Source organism: Dasypus novemcinctus, chromosome 4, assembly GCF_030445035.2.
Source record: "Dasypus novemcinctus isolate mDasNov1 chromosome 4, mDasNov1.1.hap2, whole genome shotgun sequence".
In the NCBI taxonomy this organism is placed as follows: domain Eukaryota; kingdom Metazoa; phylum Chordata; class Mammalia; order Cingulata; family Dasypodidae; genus Dasypus; species Dasypus novemcinctus.
Genome location: NC_080676.1, coordinates 168,081,836 through 168,102,763, shown reverse-complemented (window position 1 = coordinate 168,102,763; position 20,928 = coordinate 168,081,836). Strand labels below are relative to the sequence as shown.

Genomic DNA, 20,928 nt, shown 5'->3' with positions numbered 1-20,928 from the left:
GCCGGTCAGGGCTTGGGCGCTCCACGCCTCAACCAGGGTCCCCAGAGGCGCGCGCAGACCCCGCCGCGCCTCAGCGGCCGCCCCCAGGCATCCGTCCCCGGGTCCGGTGCGCGTCCTCCAGGGGAGGGCAGGCGGTGCTGTGGCTTGGCTGAGCGCCCTCTGGGCGCAGGCTGGGGGGCATGTGGAGGCGTCGTGCTGGGTTTCCTGGCTGCTCACAAGGGCCCGCCCCGCCTCCACGCAGGCACGTGGAGGACAAGGCCACGGTGTTTGGAACGGCCCTCAACTACGTGGCCTTGCGGATCCTGGGCGTGGGGGCCCGACGACGCTGACCTGGTGCTGGGCCCGAAACGTCCTCCACCAGAAAGGTACGGCCGCCCTGGGCGCTGTGGGGCGAGCAGCACGGGCCGCGCCCCCCCGCCGCCCGCCAAGCCAGCCCAGGCGGCGCCCGGCCAGCTTCCCCGGAGCCCCAGAAAGCGAGCTGGGGGGGAGGCCGCGTGCTGCCTGGGCGCAGGACGGCTGCGCGCTGCTCTTGGGGGCACTATGGGGTGCGGCGCTCGGGCCAGCTCGCCTCACGCCGGAGCAGGAGCCCGCCTGGTGCCCCCCGCGTCCTGCCGCCGCAGCGCCCTGGCAGCCACTCTGGGCGCCCCCACCTCAGCTCCGCTGCCAGCTGGCGGCGTCTCTCCTGCCTGCTGCGGGGGGCAGGGCCAGGCCGTGGGGTGCTCTTAGGGGGGTGGGGCCAGGCTGTGGGGTGCTCTTACAGGGGGTGGGAGCCAGGCCATGGGGTGCTCTTAGGGAGGGTGGGGCCAGGCGTGGGGCGCTCTTAGGGGGGTGGCGAGGCCTTGGGGTGCTCTTACAGGGGGTGGAACCAGGGCCATGGGGTGCTCTTAGGGGGGTGGACCAGGCTGTGGGGGCGCTCTTATGTGGGTGGGGCCAGGCCGTGGGGGTGCTCTTAGGGGGGTGGGGCCAGGCTGTGGGGGTGCTCTTAGGGGGGCGAGGCCTTGGGGTGCTCTTACAGGGGTGGAACCAGGCCATGGGGTGCTCTTAGGGGGTGGGGACCAGGCTGTGGGGCGCTTCTAGGGGGGCGAGGCCTCTGGGGTGCTCGTTACAGGGGGCTGGAACCAGGCCGTGGGGTGCTCTTAGGGGGTGGGACCAGGCTGTGGGCGCGCTCTTATGTGGGTGGGGCCAGGCTGTTGGGGTGCTGTGTGGGGGGGTGGGGCCAGGCCGTGGCTTTTATAGGGGGGCAGGGCTAGGCCGTGGGGTGCTCTTTGGGGGTCAGAAGTCCTGTGGCTGGTCCTCAGGGGGGCCTTCTGAGGGCAGATCCAACCACCTTGAGCTTTCAGGGCTGGTGTGGTGTCCCTGGGGTCTCGGCGGTGGGCTTGGGGGCAGGGCCTGGCATCCGCTGCCCCTTACCATGGGCCCCCGCTCTGGCCATGGGCGGGGAGGGTCACTGCAGCGCTGTCCACAGAGGGTCCAAGGTTGGACCTTCAGCTCTCTGGACCTGGGGGCCGACTGAACAATCGGGATGCGCCCCCAAAGCCGGGCGAGGGGAGTGCTGCCAGAGCGGGGGAGTCCCCCAGAAGACGTCCCTGCGACCCGGGGAGACGCCTGTCCTCTCCTTCCCTGCCTCCCTGACGTCTTTGTTTCTGGGAGTGGGGATCGCGCTACGGCGGCGGCGGCTCTTATTGCTTCTCTGGGAGCCCCAGGGCCCGAGGCACAGGCTGTCCTCCCCTGCAGTGCCCAGCGCTGGCCAGTGTGCTGGTCTCCATGAGAGGCCTCGACAGCATGCCCCCTTCTCCCCTTCTCCTCCCCTTCGTTTCTGAGGCCCCTTTGTCTTCCGAGCAGCCCCCAAGGGAGTGCAGCCTCAGGGGTTTGCCCTCTGACCCGTGCTCGGAGCAGCCCCCCTCCTCCCTGCTGAGACCTTGGGGGGGACTGGGTGGCCCCCCGCCTGGCCAGGCGCAGCTGCACCGCGGGCTCCTCTCGCGTGGGGCCTGGAAGACGCTCGCACCGAGCTGGCTGCCCTCCACGCAGTCCTGGCAGCTCTGGAACCTTCTCGGTGGCCTCGCGCGCGCCTGCTGCCAGCATCCGTGGGGCAGGCGCGCACGTCTCGGCTTGGCGCACAGCGGGGCCGGCACGGGACAGGCCTGTGCTCTCCTCGCAGGCGGCGCGCCGCGCTCATCCCCTCCTGGGGCAAGTTCTGGCTGGCGGTCCTGAACGTGTACAGCTGGGACGGCCTCAACACGCTGCTCCCCGAGATGTCGGTGAGTGAGCGCGGCCCGGGCCCTGCAGCTCCGTCTGCGCTGGGTGGGCGCCGGCCACGGGTCGCGCAGGCACAGGCATGGCACTGGCTGTGGGGGGTGGCCTGGGCTTCGGGGCTGTGGCGGAGGAGGGGGGCTGCGGAGAAGGCCTCTGCCCCTGGGGTCTGCTGATGGGGCCGCTGCTCACAGGGCTACTCCCCACCTGGGTGCTCCCGCGCACCCCTCCACGCTCTGTGTGCCACTGCCGCCGAGGTCTACCTGCGCCATGAGCTTCTGCTACGCCACCCGGCTGAGCGCCACGGAGGACGAGCTGGTGCGGGAGCCTGCGCCAGGTGAGCGTCCGTGCGCACCTGGGCCTGGGCACCGTGATTCCAGCCCGGCACACCTGGGGCTGCCCCAGAGCTTCGTGGGGGGGCTGCGCCAGCCCACAGGGGCCCAGAGCGCCTCCTCTCTGCTCTAAGAAACCCCTGCTTGGGGGTCCGGGCGGGGATGAGCAGTGGGTGCCCCCCGGGTCGTGGTGACAGCTCACAGGCGCCCAGCTCGCACGGGGTCATGTGTGAACTCCCGTCTGTTGTGGGTGTCCCCAGATGCAGCCTGGGCCGGAGCGCAGTGCACAGCTGTGACGGGCGAGCCCTGTGGGCGGGGGCCCTGGGAAGGACGCGGCGCTCCCTCCCGCATGCCTGCTGCGCGCGTGTGGGTTCCATCGGCCCCCTTGATCCGCTGCCTGCGCCCCCGTAGGAGCTGTACGTGGAGGACTACGCCAGCATCGACATGGCTCTGCGCAGCGGGACCGCGTGGCCCCCGGTGACATGTACACGCCGCAACAGCTGGCTGCTCTCCGCGCTGCGTACGGGTAGGGTGCCTGCAGAGCTCAGGGTAGCCGAGCGCGTCAGGGGCAGCGCGTGGGAGGCCCCCAGCCCTGAGCACACCACCTTCCCTCTCCTGTCCCCCCCTGGGGCGAGCATGGCCTGCTGGCCCCGGGAGCAGATCCTGCCCCCTCCCTCGGTGCTCAAAGCGCGCCTGTGCTGGCCTTCCCCTCGCCGGGGGTCACCGCCATGAAGGGGCTTCCCTCCCCGGGTGCCCACTCCGAACTCCTCGCTCCGGTGGCGCCACAAAGCAGGGGCTGTGGGAGCTCGTGGGGACCGCCACGGCTGTGGGTTGCTGAGCAGGGGCTGTGGGAGCTCTGGGGACCCCACGGCTGTGGGTGCTGAGCAGGGGCTGTGGGAGCTCTGGGGACCCCACGGGCTGTGGGGTGCTGCGAGCCAGGGGCTGCCAGGCAGGCGCTGGGGGCAGTGCAGGGAGGAGGAATGGGCGAGTGTGGGCGGTGGGGGAGCCGAGGCTCGGGGGAGCCCGGGAGCCGCCTGCTGGCGTCGGGGGTCAGGCGGGGCCCTGCGTGGGCCAGGTCCCGAGGCCCGCCCTGCGTGTCTGGCGCCCACCGCGCCCCTGCCCCCCGCAGTGTTCTTTCAACCTGTTACGAGCGGCACCACAGCGTCCGCCTGCGGCAGTGGGCCACCCGAGAGCTGTATGAGCACATCGCCCGCCGACGACTGCTTCACCAAGACCATCAGCATCGGCCCGGTCAGTCCTGCGCCTTTGTGGGTGCAGCTTGCAGCACACTTGGTCTGCCGTGCCCCCCACTGCCTGTTTCTTGGTGGCGCTGCCCCTTGATGTCACTCGTATCTCCCTATTTTCTGTGTCAGAACAACTCACCACTTGCTCTTCCTGAGTGGAGGTGACCAGCTGGGGAGGCAGAGCCAGAAGTCCCCCCAAGTCCAGCGCCCCCCTCCCGAGCCCAGGCCCCCTCCAAGGCCAGGTCCTCCCCGAGCCCAGGCCCCTCCCCGAGCCCAGGCCCCCCGGAGCCCGCTACGAGCCCCCTCCCCGAGCCCACCCCCCCAGCCCCGGGCCTCTGAGCCCCGATCCCCCCTAGACCAGGCTCCCCCCGCCAGGTCCCGAGTCCACCCCCACCCCGGCTCCCCCTGCCCAGGCCCTGCGCTGGGCTCTTCTGCCAGAGCTGGGGCTGAGCGGGCGCCTCTGCAGATCTCCAAGACCATCAACATGCTGGCGCGCTGGCGTGTGGACGGCCCACCTCCCCTGCCTTCCAGGAGCACGTCTCCCGGGTGCCCCGACTACCTCTGGTGAGCAGCGGGCGGCAGGGGCCGTGGGCCGTGGGGCAGTGCGGGAAAGGCACGTGCCCGGCTCCGGAAGCAGAATGCAGACGCCAAGTGGGGCGGCTGGGGCAGACAGGACGTCCTCCTGCGAGCCAGGCGGGGAGCATCCTCGGGGCGCTTTCCGGCGCCTTCTCTGCTCCCTGACGTGGCGTCTCCCCTCCCCCAGGCTGGGCCTCGATGGCATGAAGATGCAGGTGAGGCTGCGGGCTGGGCACGGCTTTGCGGCGCTCTGTGTCATTTGCTGGGATTTTACCTGGGTTGGTGCAGAGGGAAACCGAGGCCAGAGCACATGGAAGAGGGTCCCAGAGGGCGAGGGTGGCCACGAGGGTGGGCGGGCGGTGCGATTGGCTCGGGAGGCTCACCCAGCAGGTGGGAGCACGGAGCAGCGAGAGGAGCCCATGGGGCATCCCTGTTTATTGGGGTCACGGGGGTGAAGGTCTGTGGGTTTCCCGTGGAGTCGGGGACTGCTTCGTTTGAGGCATCCATGCTGAAAGGAAGGGGCTGGGGGCTCGGGGCAGGGGGTGGTGAGCTGTGCTTTGGGACCCGCTATGGGTTTGGGGGAGGCGTGTGGCTGCGGGTGGTGGGCAGGGGGCCGTTCCTGCCCCAGCCTGGAGGGCTGCTCACCTAGGCCCGCAGGCCATCGAGGCTCAGCAGGCGTGGCCGTCACCACGCCAGGGCGGGCAGCCTCGTCGGCCCTCCTCTGTCCTGCCGTTTCTGGGGCATGTGACGCCTGCGTGACAGCGCGTGTCCATGTGCCGGGGGGCCAGGGCGCTCCCCTGTGGCCCCTCCTCTTGTAGCCCCACGTCCAGGGCAGGACGCCGGTCCTCCCGGCTCTGGCCGCTCCCGTGGGCAGCGAGCGTGAGGGCCAGGCAGAGGAGCGGCACCAGCCCAAGGCACGGGGAGCGCGGGCGCTCGGGGCTGGCCCGCGCAGGCGCGGGGAGGCGGTGCCGCGTGCCTCGCTCCCCTCCCAGGTGGGTCCTCCTGTCGGAGGTCTGCCCCAAACAGCAGGGACTGCGGGTCCCAGCCCGCGTTCTGCCAGCGCGGGGCACACGCAGACGCGTCAGGGTCCGGGGTCAGCCCGCACGGCCCACGCCACACGCAGATGCGTCGGGGCCCGGGGTCGGCATGCACGGCCCACGGCGCACGCAGATGCATTGGGGCCCGGGGTCGGCACCGCACGGTCCACGCCACACGCAGACGCGTCGGGGCCCGGGGTCGGCATGCATGGCCCACGGCACACGCAGACGCGTCGGGGCCCTCGGGGTCGGCGTGCATGGCCCACCGGCACACGCAGGACCCGATGGGGGCCCGGGGTGGACCCGCACAAGCCCACGCCGCATGCAGACGCGTCGGGGCCCGGGGTCAGGCCTGCACGGCCCACGGCACACGCAGACCCGTCGGGGCCCGGGACTCGACCCGCACAGCCCACGCCGCATGCAGACGCGTCGGGGCCCGGGGTCGGCCCGCACGGCCCACGCCACAACGCAGACGCGTCGGGGCCCGGGGTCGGCATGCATGGCCCCACGGCACACACGCAGAACGCGTCGGGGCCCGGGGGTCGGCCCGCACGGCCCGCGGCGTACGCAGACGCGTCGGGGCCCGGGGGTTGGCGGTGCACGGCCCACGCCGCACGCAGACGCGGCACTGGCCCCCGGGGCAGCTGTGGGCCTTCTGAGAGACCCCGCCCTCAGCCCGCTGCCGCCCCTCTGCTGGATGGGGATGCGGTCCCCGCCCGGGCGCAGGGGCATGATGGGCGCTTGGGGCCCCTCCCAGACGCGGCAGAGCTGCTTAGCCTCCAGGCGTGCCCTGGACCCGGGTGATGCCGTGACTGGTGATGCTGTCGTTACACGTCGAGGGGAGGGCGCTGGGTGTTCCGTGGGTGCTGGGCAGCCTGGCCACGGATCATCAGCCCACCCACGTCCCCAGAGGCCCCTGAGAACCGCTGCCCCTGTCGGGCCCCGACGGCAGGCTGCACTCTGCAAATGCGGTGGTGTGCAGCGCAGATGGCCCTGAAGCTGGGCCGACGCGGCGTTCCCACGCGCGCGCAGTGGCATGGCCGTCCAGGGGCAGCTGCTGTGGCTCTAGCTGTTCCTTTGCATTCAGGGAACCAATGGCTCTCAGATCTGGACACTGCGTTTGCCGTCCAAGCTTTCCTGGAGGTACGTGGCCCTCACCCCTCAGCCTTTCTAGGTTTTTCTGGTTGTACCAACCCCCGTGTCCAGCCACACCCGCTTCCTGTTTCTTGAGTCTTCTGCTAACCTGGGTTCCAAAAGCTGTGGTTGTGCGAATCTGGCTCCACATGCGGGGGATCATGGCTCTGCACGCGGGGATCCTGGCTCTGCATGTGGATGTGGTCTCCAAGGCTCCCTACTTCCTGTCCTGAGAGGCTGGTGGCACAGCCAGTTGTTCTGGGTGGCGTTGTGTACCACGTGCTGTCCGTCTGGGCTAGCGCAGGCTCGTTGGTGGGGCTTCCTGGCCACGCCGCACCTTCCAGGGGCTGCTGCAGGTCCAGTCATGGGGGGCCAGAAGCCATTGGCGAGGTGTGGTGACCCGGTCCAGCCCAGGAGTGAGGGACAGGCAGTGGTGGAGTGGTCAGGAGCAGGGCCTGGCGGCCAGCAGGCCGCCCCAGAGGTGTCAGCGGGGGGTGTGGTCTGCACAGAGCAGGGGTCCTGGGGCAGGGCCAGCGAGGAGCACGGGACCCTGCTGTTGGTGAGGTCAGGACCGAGGCTGCGAGGAGGAACACAGCAGCAGGCGGCACCTTCGGGGGCTCCTGGACGCTGCTGGATGCGCTGGCATTGGGCCACGCTGCAGGGACAACTGGGGGCACGGGCACGCATCCGCCGGTGCGAGCGGGGTTGGAGGAATTCGGACTGTTTCTTGAGAGCCCAACCTGGACAGGGCCGTGGGCCACGGGGGCCGGCCTCCGGGTAGCTCCCCGCACCCGGGCTGCGTGCAGCGTTGGCTCGCGGCCTGGGAGCGGGCTCACGCTGGCCTGTCGTCCGTGCAGGCGGGCGCGCACCTCAGGCCGAGTTCTCGTCCTGTCTGCAGCGGGCACACGCTTTCCTGCGCACCTCACAGGTGAGGGCCGAGCCAGGTGCGAGCCCGTGCTGGGGGCCCTGAGCGGCGCAGAGCAGGGCTGCTGGGTGCTTCTGCAGGAAGACAGCCCCGTGGCCCTCTACCCTCCTGCCCACCCCACCCCCACTGTCCCGCTGCTGCTGCGTCAGGACGGCCCGGCAGACCCCTGCGCACCCGCCTCCGCGGGAGGGCTCCCTCGGCGCCTGCCCTGGCCTTGCCAGCCCTCCCCTCCTGCCATCCCTGCCCCTTGCCCACACGCCTGCTTCCCCGTACCCTCCTCCCGCCCCCCTCCCCCCACCCCACCCCACCCCTTTGTCTTTGCACGCCACACACCTTCCCTTTCTCTTTCGCGTACGTGGCTTGGACGCGGCCAGGTTCCCGACAATTTCCCCGACTACCAGAAGTACTACCGCCACAGGAGCAAGGTACTGCGCGGACCCACCCGTGGCCGCCCGGTTGGCCTGTGCCCTCCTGCCCCGTCCCGGCTGGGTCTGCTTGTGCCCGGCAGCTTGTCGCGTTTCCACGCTGCCGGGAGCTGATAGCACCCGCTGGAGCGGGCCTGCTCTGAGCACGTTCCTAGGCCGTTGTGTTTGGAGATTCTGGACAGTCGTAATCCAGATACCAGTGAACCAGCAAGCTCTGAGTTAGCGCCACAAAGGGAGAAGAGAGCACAGTGGCTGCTGCGAGCAAGGGGCTTGTGTGGGCCAACGTGGAGCGAGACGACCCGGGCGTGGGCACAGCAACTTGGCAGCAGCTGCACCTCCAGGGGTCCCCGGCGCGTGGCTGTGGCTGCCCCTCTGCAGCGGGCCGGCCTTGCCAGTGGGTGGACCCTGCCCGGCTGTCGAGCCACGAGCACCTGCTGCTTCACCTGAGGCGGCCACTGCCTGGGGCTGCGGCGGGGCTGCGGCGGGACTGCGGGCGCTGCGATGGGACCCGCGGCGGAGGCCGCAGCGGTGCCTCCTGGGGCTGCGGCGGGGCTGCGGCGGGGCTGCGGTGGGGCCTCCTGGGGCTGTGGCGGGGCTGTGGCGGGGCCTCCTGGGGCTGCGGCGGGACCTCCTGGGGCTAGCGGCGGGGCTGCGGTGGGGCCTTCCTGGGCCTGTGGTGGGGCTGTGGTGGGGCCTCCTGGGGCCGCGGCGGGGGCCGCCTCGGGCTGCCTCGGGGCCAGTGCGTAGGGCCAGGCTGCCGGGGTCTCGGGGCGACCACGAGCGCCCAGGTCGGGCCAGGCGGGCGGGCGTCCCCATCGGGTCCTGGTGCCCCATCATCAGGGCCCTGCGCTTCCAGGGCGGCTTCTCCTTCAGCACGCGGGGACTGCGGCTGGATCGTGGCTGACTGCACGGCCGAGGCCTTGAAGGCCGTGCTCTTCCTGCAGCAGCAGTGTGCCTTCGTCACGCGAGCACGTGCCCCCGCGAGCGGCTGTATGACGCGGTGGCTGTGGTGAGCCGCGGGCGGGTCCCCGGGGGCTGCTCCCGGGCGCGCCGGCCAGTTCTCAGGCGCCGCTTGGTTTCAGCTGCTGAGCCTGAGGAACGCCGACGGGGGCTTCTCCACCTACGAGACCAAGCGCGGGGGGTACCTGCTGGAGCTGCTGAACCCCTCGGAGGTCTTTGGTGCGTCCTGCCCTGCGCAGCCTCACCGCCGAGCCCCTCCACGGCAGGACCGGCAGCGGCCAAGGGCCCTCCGTGCTCCTCGCACCCGGGGCAGGCGGTTGTGTCCCAGCGCCCTGGAAGGGCAGCCAGCGGGAGCTGCGACTCAGACCCGCTCCCTGGCCGGCCGCGGCTGTCCTGCAGGCGGCCCGTGAGGGCCCCGGGCCCCGGGGGAGGGCCCCAGGCACATGAGCGTGGGGGTTGGTCCCTGAGCCCCACGGTGCCTGCCCCCCTGCCGCTGCTGGCCAGCCTGCGCAGGCTTGGCACGTCACGCTGCTTCACCCTGTCCTTGACGCCCCTCCAGTGGGTTTTATTGCACCCACCCTAGGACAGCTGGTCTTGGTGGGGATGTTGGGGTGATGCTCTCTGCTCAGGTTCTTTTTGCCCAGTGCCAGAACTGCCTTTGTACCAACTATGACTGGGTGTCCTGGTGCCCAGGCCAGGGCCTCTGAGCCATGATTCTGTGGCTTCAGTGCCTGCTCTGCCTGCAGGCGGCCATCCCACCTGGCCGGGTCTCTGGTTTTACCTGCAGGCGGCCGTCCCACCTGGCCAGGTCTCTGGCTCTGCCTGCAGGCGGCTGTCCCGCCTGGCTCTGCAGTCAGGCAGCCCACCTGGCATGCTCTTGCCTGGGGGATCTGGGGCGGCTCTGGAGCCTCGACTTCTCCCTCGCCTCCCCAGGGGACATCATGATCGACTACAGCTACGTGGAGTGCACGTCGGCCGTGATGCAGGCGCTGGAGCACTTCCACAAGCACTTCCCAGACCACAGGGCAGGGGAGATCAGGTAAAGGGGCCCCAGCCAGGCACGCCCGGTCGCTCGGGGTCCCGCCGCCCCCTCAGGGCACCGGCTGGCCTGGGCAGACTGCGGCCCTCCAGCCCGCAGGCTCAGCTCCTCCCAGGAATGTGGTGGCCCCTCAGAAAGGCAGCTCTGAAGGGTGCAGCCACTGAGCAGACTGGGCTTGGGCCTCCCCGGAGCTGTCGTGGGCTACAGTGTATCAAGTATATGTATTAGGCCAATCAGAGCACAAAAATGTGATTTTTCACATCCATCTCTCTGGGATGTATTCTCTGGAGAGTTTATGTAAGATTAGTGCTATTTCTTTCTTAAATGGAGAAAATTCACTGTGAAATCTAATGGCTTAGAATTTTCTATGAGGGAAAGTTTAATTTGGGTTCCGTTTCTTTGGATACTTATAGACTATAAAGGTTTTCTATTTGTTTTGGTTAGTTTTGGAATTTTTCCATTTTACCTCACCCTTTACACTTTTGGCACAGAGATGTTCCCAGTAGCTGTGAGAGGTGCAGGCCTGACATCACCGTCCCCGTGCTCAGCACGGCGTCTTCTCCCTTCCTAGATCAGTCTTACTAGTGGCTTATCGAGCTTTCGGCTTTTCCGAAACACCATTGCAGGCTTCAGTTCTAACTACTATGCATTTATTTTATTTTTTAACGCATTTATTTTTGGTTTCCCTAGTTTCTGCTCTTCACTTTCTTTGTACTTTGTTTTTCTAACTTCGTGATACTTGGATAAATGATTTCCAGATTTTCTTCTTTTTAGATATGCATTTAAAGCCATAATTTTTGTTGCTTTTTTTTTTTTTTTAAGTCGGTACCAGGATTGAACCTGGGACCTTGTGTATGTGAAGCAGAATGCTCAGCCCCTGAGGTGCACCTGCTTATAAGGCCACAAGTTGTTGTTGTTTTTAAGATTTATCTTATTTCTTCCCACCTGCTTGTTATTCGCATTTGCTGTCTGTTGGTTGTGTGCTTGCCTTCCTTTTAGGAGGTACTGGAAACTGAACCTGGGACCTCCCATGTGAGAGGGAAGTGCCTAATTGCTTGAGCTACCTCTGTTCCCTGCTTTGTTGTGTCTCGTTATGTTTTCCTCCTTGTGTCTCTTGTTCCGTCAGCTTGTCATTCCACCCTGTCATGTCAGCTTGCTGTCTTGCTCATCTTCTTTAGTAGGCACCAGAAATTGAACCCAGGACCTCCCATGTGGTAGGCAGGAGCTTAATCTCTTGAGCCACACCCTCTTCCCGAGGCCATTAAGTTTTTTTTTTTGTTTTTTTTTTACACTGTTCTTAAAGTTAATAGATCACAAAGAACATTACATTAAAAAACATAAGAGGTTCCCATATAACCCACTCCTCACCCCCCCACCCCATCATTTTTGTAAATTGTATTTTTTTGAAGATATATACATCACAAAAAACAAGACCATAAGTTTTGATCTGTTGTTGAGCTAAAAATGTTTTCTGTTTTCTCTCCTGTGTTCTTCTCTACCCCGTGGTCTATTTAAGAGTTGTTATTTTGCTTCTCAACATGGGACTTTCTGGCTGTGACCTGCGGACGCCCTGGAGGAGGAGGCGTCTTCCCTTTGTTCTGCAGGCGCGAGCAGCCCCCAGGCAGCTCCTGAGCGGCAGGTGCCGCGTTCAGCCTTGGAGCCCCCGACACCGGGGCGGCCGGGCATGACGGGGCTGCTCGCGCTGCTGGCGTGCTGTCATGGGCGGGCTTCGCACGCGTGACTTTCCTTCCCGTATGTCGTCTTTTTTAAAAGTTAGGATGAAAGTAAAGTGTGTCCTTTGAAGGAGACTTGGGAAGTGCGGGAAAGTGCAGAGAGGAAAGTGGGGTCTGTGGCCTCAGGGAGGAGCGCCTGCTTCTGCGCCAGCCGTGCCCCGGCGCTGTTCTGGCCTCACGCGCTCGCCGCGGTGCTCCGTGCCTCCCCCGGTGAGCACCTGGTGAGTCTGCCGCCAGCAGCAGTAACGTCCTCTGTTGTCTGCCCTCCTCCAGCACGGCTTTTTCCGGTTGCGTGTATCTCATCATTTAATTCCTGATAGACGTTTGGCTGTTTCTACCTTTTCATTATTTGCCAACCATTTCCCATTCTGGCCTTGGGCGGTATCCTCTTGTTAAACCTTCCTCGTCTCCATTATTTTCCCAGAGCTGCTGAGCTCTGGGGTCCGCCTGCCTGGGCCATAGCGCCAGCTCTGCTCCTCAGTGCTGGGGCGGTGGCCAGGCCCCGGCCCCTCCGCCTCGGTCTCCCCGCTGAGGAGGGGCCGCGGGGCCCCGGGGCGGCGGCTCGGATGAGCTCGGGCCTGTTAGCCGTTGTTGAAAACCTCTGGTTTGGAGGCGAGCACCTTTGTAGATTTCATTTCTGTTTCTTTGGAGAGGGCTGAGCCAGAGTGTTTCTTCCACATGTTAATTATTTATATTCCTTCTTTCCTGAAATGTTCATTTGTGTCCTTGCCATTTCTCTTAATAGGAAAATTTTTTCTTCTTATGTGTTTAAACACAATAAGTATTTCTGTTTCTTACATACGTTACAGAAAGCATACCATTTCTTTACTCTTTTTATCTGATTAGGGAATTTGAATATATGTTTTTAATGTTTAAGCAGTCAAATATATTAGTTTTGTCTTATTTGATATTAAAATTTTTAATTTATCTGGACATGGTTTAGAGTTACCTGTTATTTTAACACCACATATAGGGAATATTCTATCATTACTCCTCGGCTTGAAATTCTCTTAATTTTAACTCACAGGAAAGTTACAAGAATGGTTTAAAACAAAACAAAACAAAACCCATTCCTGACTACCTCTCTCTCAGAATCCTCAATTAGTAACATTCTACATTTGCTTTTATCATATCCCCTCCATACTCCCCGTATGCCTATTTTTCCTGAACCTTTTGAGAGTAAGTTGCACATATGGTGACACTTAGCCCTAAATGCTTCCGTATGAATTTCTTTTTTTTTTTAAAAAGATTTATTTATTTATTTATTTCCCCCCTTCCCCTGGTTGTCTGTTCTCTGTGTCTATTTGCTGCGTCTTGTTTCTTTGTCTGCTTCTGTTGTCGTCAGTGGCACAGGAAGTGTGTGTGTGCGGTGCCATTCCTGGGCAGGCTGCGCTTTCTTTCACGCTGGGCAGCTCTCCTTATGGGCGCACTCCTTGCTCATAGGGCTCCCCTATGTGGGGGACACACCTGCGTGGCACGGCACTCCTTGCGCACATCAGCACTGCACGTGGGCCAGCTCCACACGGGTCAAGGAGGCCTGGGGTTTGACCCGCGGACCTCCCATATGGTAGGTGGATGCCCTAACCACTGGGCCAAGTCCGTTTCCCAGTATGAATTTCTTAAGAACAAGGGTGTTCTCTTATGTAAATATTGTATACAACTATCAAAGTCAAGATATTAACATTGATATAATGCTGTTAGCTAACCATCAGACTTTAATTTTTCTGATTGTCTCAATATGTCCTTTTAGCAGAAATTTTACTCAATCTGATCCAGACAGTGATTAAAACAGTGTGGCACTGCTGTGGGACAGACAGACAGACCAATGGAGCAGGACAGAGTCCAGAGGTCAACGCACATGTCTTGCAGCTGGTTTTCAACAAGGGAGCCAGGTCCCCTCAGTGGGGGGAGAGCGGTCTCTTCCACACACGGTGCTGGACAACTGGAAATCCACATGCAAAAAAATGAATGGGGACCCCTGCCTCTCACCATATACAAAAATTAATTCAAGATGGACCAACGACCTAAATGTAAGAGCGAAAACTATAAAACTCTTACAAGAAAGCACGGGGAAGCATCCTCCAGACCTTGGGGGCAATGAATTTTGAGGTTTTACACCAAAAACACAAGCAACAAAAGTATGTAACAGATATCATCAAAATTAAAAACTTTTGTGTACAAAAGGATATTATCAAGAACAGAATGGAAGAAAATATTTGGAAACCATGTATCTAGTTAGGGTTTAGTATCCAGAATATACAATGAACTTCTACAGCTCAACAACAAGAGGACACACAACCCAATTAAAAAATGGGGTAAGGATTTGAATAGATATTTCTTCGAAGAAGATGTTCAGATGACCTATGAAAAGATGTTCAACATCATTAACCATTAGGGAAATGCAAATTAAAACTACAATGAAATAGCATTCCATACCTACTAGGATGGCCATTGTTAAAAAAAAAATCAAAATAACGTGTTGACGAGGATACAGAGAAATAGGAGCCCTCATACATTGTAGGTAGGAATTTAAAATCATGCAGCCTCCATGGAAACAGTTTGTGATTCCTCAGAAAGTTAAACATAGATTTACCATATAACCCAGCAATTCTGTCCCTAGGCTTATACCCAAAAGAGTTGAAAGCAGGGACTCAGCCAGACACTTGCATCCAGTGCTCACCACAGCATTGTTCAGTTACCAGGTGGAAGCACCCGAGTGTCTGTCAGCAGGTGAATGGGTCAGCAAATGTGATACAGCCACACAGTGGACTGTGATGCAGCAGTCAAAAGAGAAGTTCCAGTACATGCTGCAACATGGATAAACTTGAAGACGTCATCTCGAGTGAAATAAGCCCAACACAGAAGGACAAATACGTGATTCCTTTTATATGAAAACCTTGGAATAAGCAAATTCATAGAGACAGAAATCAGAAGAGTGGTTAAGGGAGGGAGTTATTGTTTAATGGGTACACGTACCTGTTTGAGATGATGAAAATACACAATATTGTCAGTGTACTTAATATCACAGAATTATTCACTTAAGAATAGTGAAAGTTAATTTTATGTATATTTTATCACAAAGATTTTTTTAAGTTAAAATGTAACACGATCGTGCGTTGCATTTAGTTGTCATTATCATCATCTCTTAACCTGGGGTAATTCTGTTTTTGTTTTTCATTACACTGTAGTTTCTCGTTTTTTTTTTCTTATAGGGAGAAAGTTTTAGGCCATATTATCTTGTTTTTTCATCAGACTTTTCCTTGTTAGTTAGTATCTGATGGTAATTTTTGCCTGAATCTGTTCATGTGATGGCTGCAAATCCGCCATTCCTTTCGTGTGTGTTGATCGATGTTCTAAAAGCTTGTCCTTGGTCCCCAGTTCCTTATGTACTTACTTAACGTTACTATGAATTCTTTTGCCTTTTTTTTTTTTGAGGTGCCAGAGGCCAGGGATAGAACCTGGGACCTTGGCTGTGGGAAGCTGGCTCTCAGCTGCTGAGCCACATCAGCTTCCCTGAGTTGGTTTTATCGTTTGTTTTACTTGTTCTTGTTTTTGTTTTTTTCAGGAGGCACCAGGAACCAAACCTGGGGCCTCCCACATGGGAGGCTGGCGCTCAGCTGCTTGAGCCACATCCACTCCTGCCATTGATTTTTTTTTTTAAGATTTGTTTACTTAGTACCCCCCTCTTTGTTTTGGCGCTCGCTGTCTGCTCGCTCTGTCTGTTCACTGTGTGTTCTGTGTCTGCTTGTTTTCTCTTTAGGCGGCACCAGGATCCAATCCTGGGACCTTGCAGAGTGGGAGAGGGGTGCTATCTCTCGTACCACCTCAGCTCCCTGATCTGCTGCGTCTCTTATTGTCTCCCCTCTGTGTCTCTTTTTGTTATGTCATCTTGCTGTGTCAGCTCTCTGTTCAGGCCAGCTTGCCACATGGGCCAGCCCTCCTGCATGGGGCAGCTCTCCACATGGGCCATCTCACCAGCAGGCCAGCTCGCCTTCACCAGGAGGTCCTGGGACTCAAACCTTGACCCTCCCATTAGATAGATGAGAGCCCAGTCGCTTGAGCCACACCCGCTTCCCCTCACTCTTCTTATGCAGGGCTTCTGTTTATTAGTCTTTTCAGAGACCCACCGGTTAAATTTATGCTGATTCTTTTGTCTTCCAACTCTGTCATTTTCTCTTTTTATTCAGTTCCTTTTATCTGATTTACTCTAGCCTGTGTCATTGACATTGTTTCCCTGTTTGTAGCTGCTTGTGAAGTGAGTTTCACTCCTGAGGTTTTATTCTCCTCTTCTGCTCTTTTCTTGAACTCTTCTTTCTCACTGTAGCCTCTGAGCACAGTGTTTACCCTTGTTAACCGTAGAAGTTACTAGAGCTTTGCTCCACAACGTCATCTAATATTGTGGTTTATCCTTGTTACCGTAGCGTTACTGGAGCTTCGCTCTGCTCCTTCATCTGATGTGGTTTATCCTTGTTACCATAGCGGTTACTGGAGCTTCTGATGTTGTGGTTTATCCTTTTTACTGTAGCGGTTACCGTAGCTGCGCTCCACTCCTTCATCTCGTGTTGTAGTCTGTACTCGTAATTGTAGTGGAAACTCCACGTCCCCTTGTTGAATCCATAACATCCTAAACTCAGACTCTGATACATGGATTTGAGTCGAGGGGCTCCGTCTCCAAAGCCGGCCGGCCTTGCCCTTTCTCGGGTGTCACTCTGTTCCTTCCGGTGCACATCCGGCAGGGAGCCCATGGTTTTCGGCAACATCACCTCCCTTTGCACTGTTTGTACGTGTTTGCTTGGTCGTCTTCTGAGACCACGGGACGGGTGGGACTGGGACAGCCGCGCTGCTGTTTTGCGGGATGCGTGTTGGCAAACCTGTGTTCCAGGGAGACGCTGGGGCAGAGCCTGCAGTACTGTCAGCAGAAGCAGAGGGCCGACGGCTCCTGGGAAGGGTGAGTGAGCACCTGCCATGCCACGTGGGCCGGGATCTGCGCACTGCCTTCCGGGAAGTGTGGCCCCTGTGCGCTGTTGCACCTGCAGTGCGTGTCACGAGCTGCCACGGCGAGTGTCCTCTGAGCCCAGCCTTGGCCTTGCCCTGCGTGTTGCTAAAGGCTGTGGCCGAGGATGCTGGAGTGCTTCGTGATGGCTTGCCTGTCCCCGGGCCCGTCTTCCATCTGCTTGGTGGCCCGAGGCCCAGGTGTCCGGCCGGCGGCCTGCCCCACTGGACCCCAGCCATGTGCAGACAGCCGGTCATGCGCGGTGACTTGGGCACCCATGAGACAGCTGGGCGCTGAGGACTCGCCCTCTGTCTCCCCAGCTCCTGGGGGGTCTGCTTCACCTACGGAACCTGGTTTGGGCTGGAAGCTTTCGCCTGCATGGGGCAGGTTTACCGCAGCGGGTGAGTGCAAGTGCGGGGGCCCTGCCGCGAGCAGCCCCAGGAACGCGCGGCAGCCTGGCAGGTCGTGTGCTGCTCTCATGCATGAGTCACTGCTTGAAATGAGGCTTTCCCTGTTCTCGAGGCAACAGCGCTGACCCTTCGCGTCTCAGCTGAGGCCCACGGGCTGCTCCCCCCGCGCCCCTCCTTCAGAGCCAGGCGCTGCTGGCGGGTTTGAGGGGCCGTGGGAGGCCAGACAGGTGGCGCCGAGCCCCGCCCTGTGTGCTTGGGGGGGCGTGCTGGGCGCAGCCCTCAGGCCTCCTTCACCCTCCCTGTGTCCCAGAGGGCCCGAGCGCCACGGGGGGCGGGGCGGCCCAGGGCGCACCCCCACACCCCTCGGGGGCCCGTCCGTGGCCTCCCCGGCCACGACAGCGTCTCGGCCTCCACAGGGCTGCATGCGCGGAGGTCTCCCGGGCCTGCGGCTTCCTGCTTTCCCGGCAGATGGAGGACGGTGGCTGGGGCGAGGACTTTGAGTCCTGCGAGCAGCGGCGCTACGTGCAGAGCGCCGAGTCCCAGGTCCACAACACGTGCTGGGCCCTGCTGGGATTGATGGCCGTCAGGTGGGCCTGGGCCCCTGGGGGTGGGGCTGGCCTGCGTCGGCGCAGAGGGCGGCGTGGCGGCGGAGGCTGCACCTCCCTGTCAGCCTCCCCTGGAGCGGAGGCACAGACGAGGCCGGCGAGTGCAGAGAGGCCGGGCGGGAAGCTGGTTGTGGGGCAGTGACAGCGTCAGGCTCCATGCTGCCGGGCCAGGAAGTGGGCCCGGCGCCGCCTGCGCCTTCCTGTGCCTGTCGCTGGGGCGGGTGCACACACATGCACAGATGCACACGTGCACACAGCTGCACGTACATGCACAGGTGCACATGCAAGCGCATACACAGGTGCACACACAGGTGCACACATGCACATGTGCACACAGCTGCACACACATGCACAGGTGCACATGCAAGCACATACACAGGTGCACAGATGCACATGTGCACACAGCTGCACACACATGCACAGCTGCACGTGCAAGCACATGCACAGGTGCACACGCAGCAAGGTGCACAGGCAGGCAGGCATTCAGTGTCCCAGCCTGTGCCCTGTCAATTTGGGAGCCGTTTGAAGAATGCTTCTAAAGACGCCTGGCTCCGCGGCCAGGTCGGTGCGAGCCGGAGGCAGCGGAGTCTGGGAAGCCCCCCGGGCGGGCAGGGTTGCGGAGGCGGAGCTGCTCTGCTTGGCGGAGTCTATGCCTCGGCCTCACCAGGAGGGGAGTCAGTGCGGCCTCCATGGCCCCAGAGCCCTGGGGGGTGGGCAGGCAGCTGAGGGGCGGCGGGCACGGGGTCTGCCCCCCTCCCAGGGTGGGCGCCGGCTGCAGTGCTGGGAGGCAGGGCCTCTGGGCAGGCCTGTGGCGGCGGGCGGGGCAGCTCCTCCCGGCCCCCTGCCCCGCTCCCCGCCCCTCGGCCTGGCCACGCTGCCCGCGCTGCTGCTCAGAGCCTGGGGGCAGCGTGGGGCCTGGGGTGCCCAGGTCCTGTGGTCCACAGGGTCTCGCTGCTGGCCTGGCTGCAGATGCTGACCGCGCCCGTCTACCCCAGGCACCCGGACGTAGAGGCCCTGGAAAGGGGCGTCAGGTGTCTGCTCAGAAAGCAGCTCCCCAACGGCGACTGGCCCCAGGTAGGGCTGTGGGGTGCACGGCCGGCTCCCCGGGCTCCCCCACACCTGCCCTGCTCCCTCCCCGCCTGGCGGCACATGTGGGGCTCTAGCTTAGGGATCTGCGCCGGGCTCCGGGCAGCGCCCTGGGGACCGAGTCATCTGCTGCCTGGGAGGGACGTGCCGGCCGAGGGCAGGGCTGGGCCAGGAGGAGGCGCGTCCTTCTTGCCTCTCTTCCCAGACCCCCAACCCCCCCACCCGGTGGGGCAGCATTTGCCTGGCTCCACCCCAGGGTCAGAGGCAAGCCCGGTCCCCGGGCCTGGCGGACCCGTGCGTCTTTCTCTGCAGCGTTTGGTCGTTTCAGGAGAACCTCGCCGGGGTCTTCAACAAGTCCTGCGCCATTAGCTACACGTCCTACAGGAACGTCTTCCCCATCTGGACCCTCGGCCGGTTCTCCCGCCTGCACCCCGAGAGCGCCCTGGCGGGGCACCAGTGAGCCCTGGGGCCAGCCGGTGGGCCGGGGTGAGGCTGGAGGGCAGGGTGGGCGCAGCCTGTGGGGGGTCCGGGGGGCGTGGCCTGGGTGCATGCGGCCCCGGGAGGTGGGTGGGCCCGGGTCTGCGTGCCCCCTGGGGGTGAGGGGTCCCGCTAGGAGCCCTGAGCCCTGCCCTGAGCCCACCTGCCCCGCACCCAGGTGGAGCAAGGTCCGGTGAGAATCGCAGCCACCCCGGGCCGAGGGAGGAGGGAGACAAAGTTGCCTGGAGGAGGCCCCGCGCCCTGCGCTTGGGCGTCCAGACCGAGCCCTCTGCGGCGGCCGGGAGGCCCTGGCCGGGGCCCCCCATCCTGGGAGACGCTGTGGCCGCCTGGCGCAGCAACTTGTGGCTGCAGACCCCTGCCGCTGGCGTCTGCCCTCTGGGAGTGAGGGTCTTAGCGGCACGTGGGTGCCGAGCTGCCCGGCCTCCTGGGAGGGAATGGGACCTGGCAGGCGGGGGGCGCCCTGCGGTCTCCCAGGTGAGCACCTCCCCGGGCGCCGAGCGCGGTGGGCGTCGCCCCTGCTGCCCCCTTCTCACCCAGCCCGGGGTCCCCGGGCCTCCCCAGGCTGCCGTCTCCTCCGAGCCCTGGCCTGCACCCCGCACAGCCCAAGAGCCGTGCCTGGAAGCCCCCCCGCCCCCTCCGGCCCAGGTGGACGGCGCCCCAGCCTCGCACGTCTGCCCAGCCTCGCACGTCTGCCCAGCCTCGCGAGGCCTCCAGCGCTGCTCCTGACTGAGCCCCCTCTGCTGACCTGTCCTCGGCTTGTGGCTGGGGGTGGGGCGCTCCAGCTGGCACCTTCGGGCCCCAGCAGGTGCGCGGCAGGTGCGCGGCAGGTGCCTGTTGGCTGCCAACACCTGCGGCCCAGGCACTTGGGAAGGAGGGGCCTTTGGCTGAAGCAGCAGTGTTGGTCTCCCTGGTCCTTCCCTCCTGGCCACGGCTGCCCTCAGTCCCACTGGAGGAGAAACTGCACAGTGTGCCAGCGGAGGCCTTGTGGGAGCTGGCGACCGGCCGGCCGCCCGCCTCGCTCCTCGCCGCCTCACCCCCCTGAGGTCGGGCAGCCCCTCGCGGGCAGGCTGTCTCCAGGAGCTGAGGGGAAGCCTTGGCTCTAACAGGACTGAAACCAAGTTCTCCCGCGTAAATCTAAAGATTCTTGAGTCAGAATTTGTTTCTCAGGAGCCATGTTAGGTTTCTCTATGAAAGCTTCGGACCCTTGGAGGAATTTTCTAACTGGAAATGTTTAACTTTCACTGGAAACCCATCTCTTAGAAAATGATTTTCCTTACTGGAACAAAACCAGTATATTGCATAGACCAAATCCTATTTAGACAATAAAATTTTTTGTGATTTAATGTGGTATACTGTTGTTTCCTTGTTCTCTGAACCATCAACAATTGTAAGTTATAGATTCATTGGTCGGTTTGGTTTACTTTCATCTGTCCATTTGCACTATAAAGTTTAACTCACTTTGTTTCAAAAAGGAATTAAGGTTAGAAAAATAAGACGAAATAAGGGCAGGAGAGTCAGATGGGACGGGGAGGGGACCTGGCACTTGACGCTGGGGGCTCTGGCTAGTTTGCTGTTGGCGAGCTGCAGGATTCACCCTGGTTTCTAGGATGCACCGAAGGGGAAAGCCTGCGGTGCTGTCTCGTCAGTGGGGGAGGCCTGTGGCAGGCTGCCCACAGGCCCC

General features: G+C 62.0%; 1 protein-coding gene across 1 annotated transcript in view; it reads left to right on the top strand.

The window, feature by feature from the left end:
• Positions 1–20,587, top strand: part of LSS (lanosterol synthase) — a 36,579-nt gene extending 15,992 nt beyond the window's left edge. The window contains 8 exon segments of the mRNA XM_058296376.2: positions 9,006–9,102; positions 9,817–9,922; positions 16,538–16,603; positions 16,969–17,049; positions 17,475–17,645; positions 18,659–18,737; positions 19,078–19,205; positions 19,405–20,587. Of these exon segments, the coding sequence (XP_058152359.1) occupies positions 9,006–9,102; positions 9,817–9,922; positions 16,538–16,603; positions 16,969–17,049; positions 17,475–17,645; positions 18,659–18,737; positions 19,078–19,205; positions 19,405–19,423 (747 nt within the window). The 3' untranslated portion in view covers positions 19,424–20,587.
• Positions 20,588–20,928: the final 341 nt, after the last annotated feature.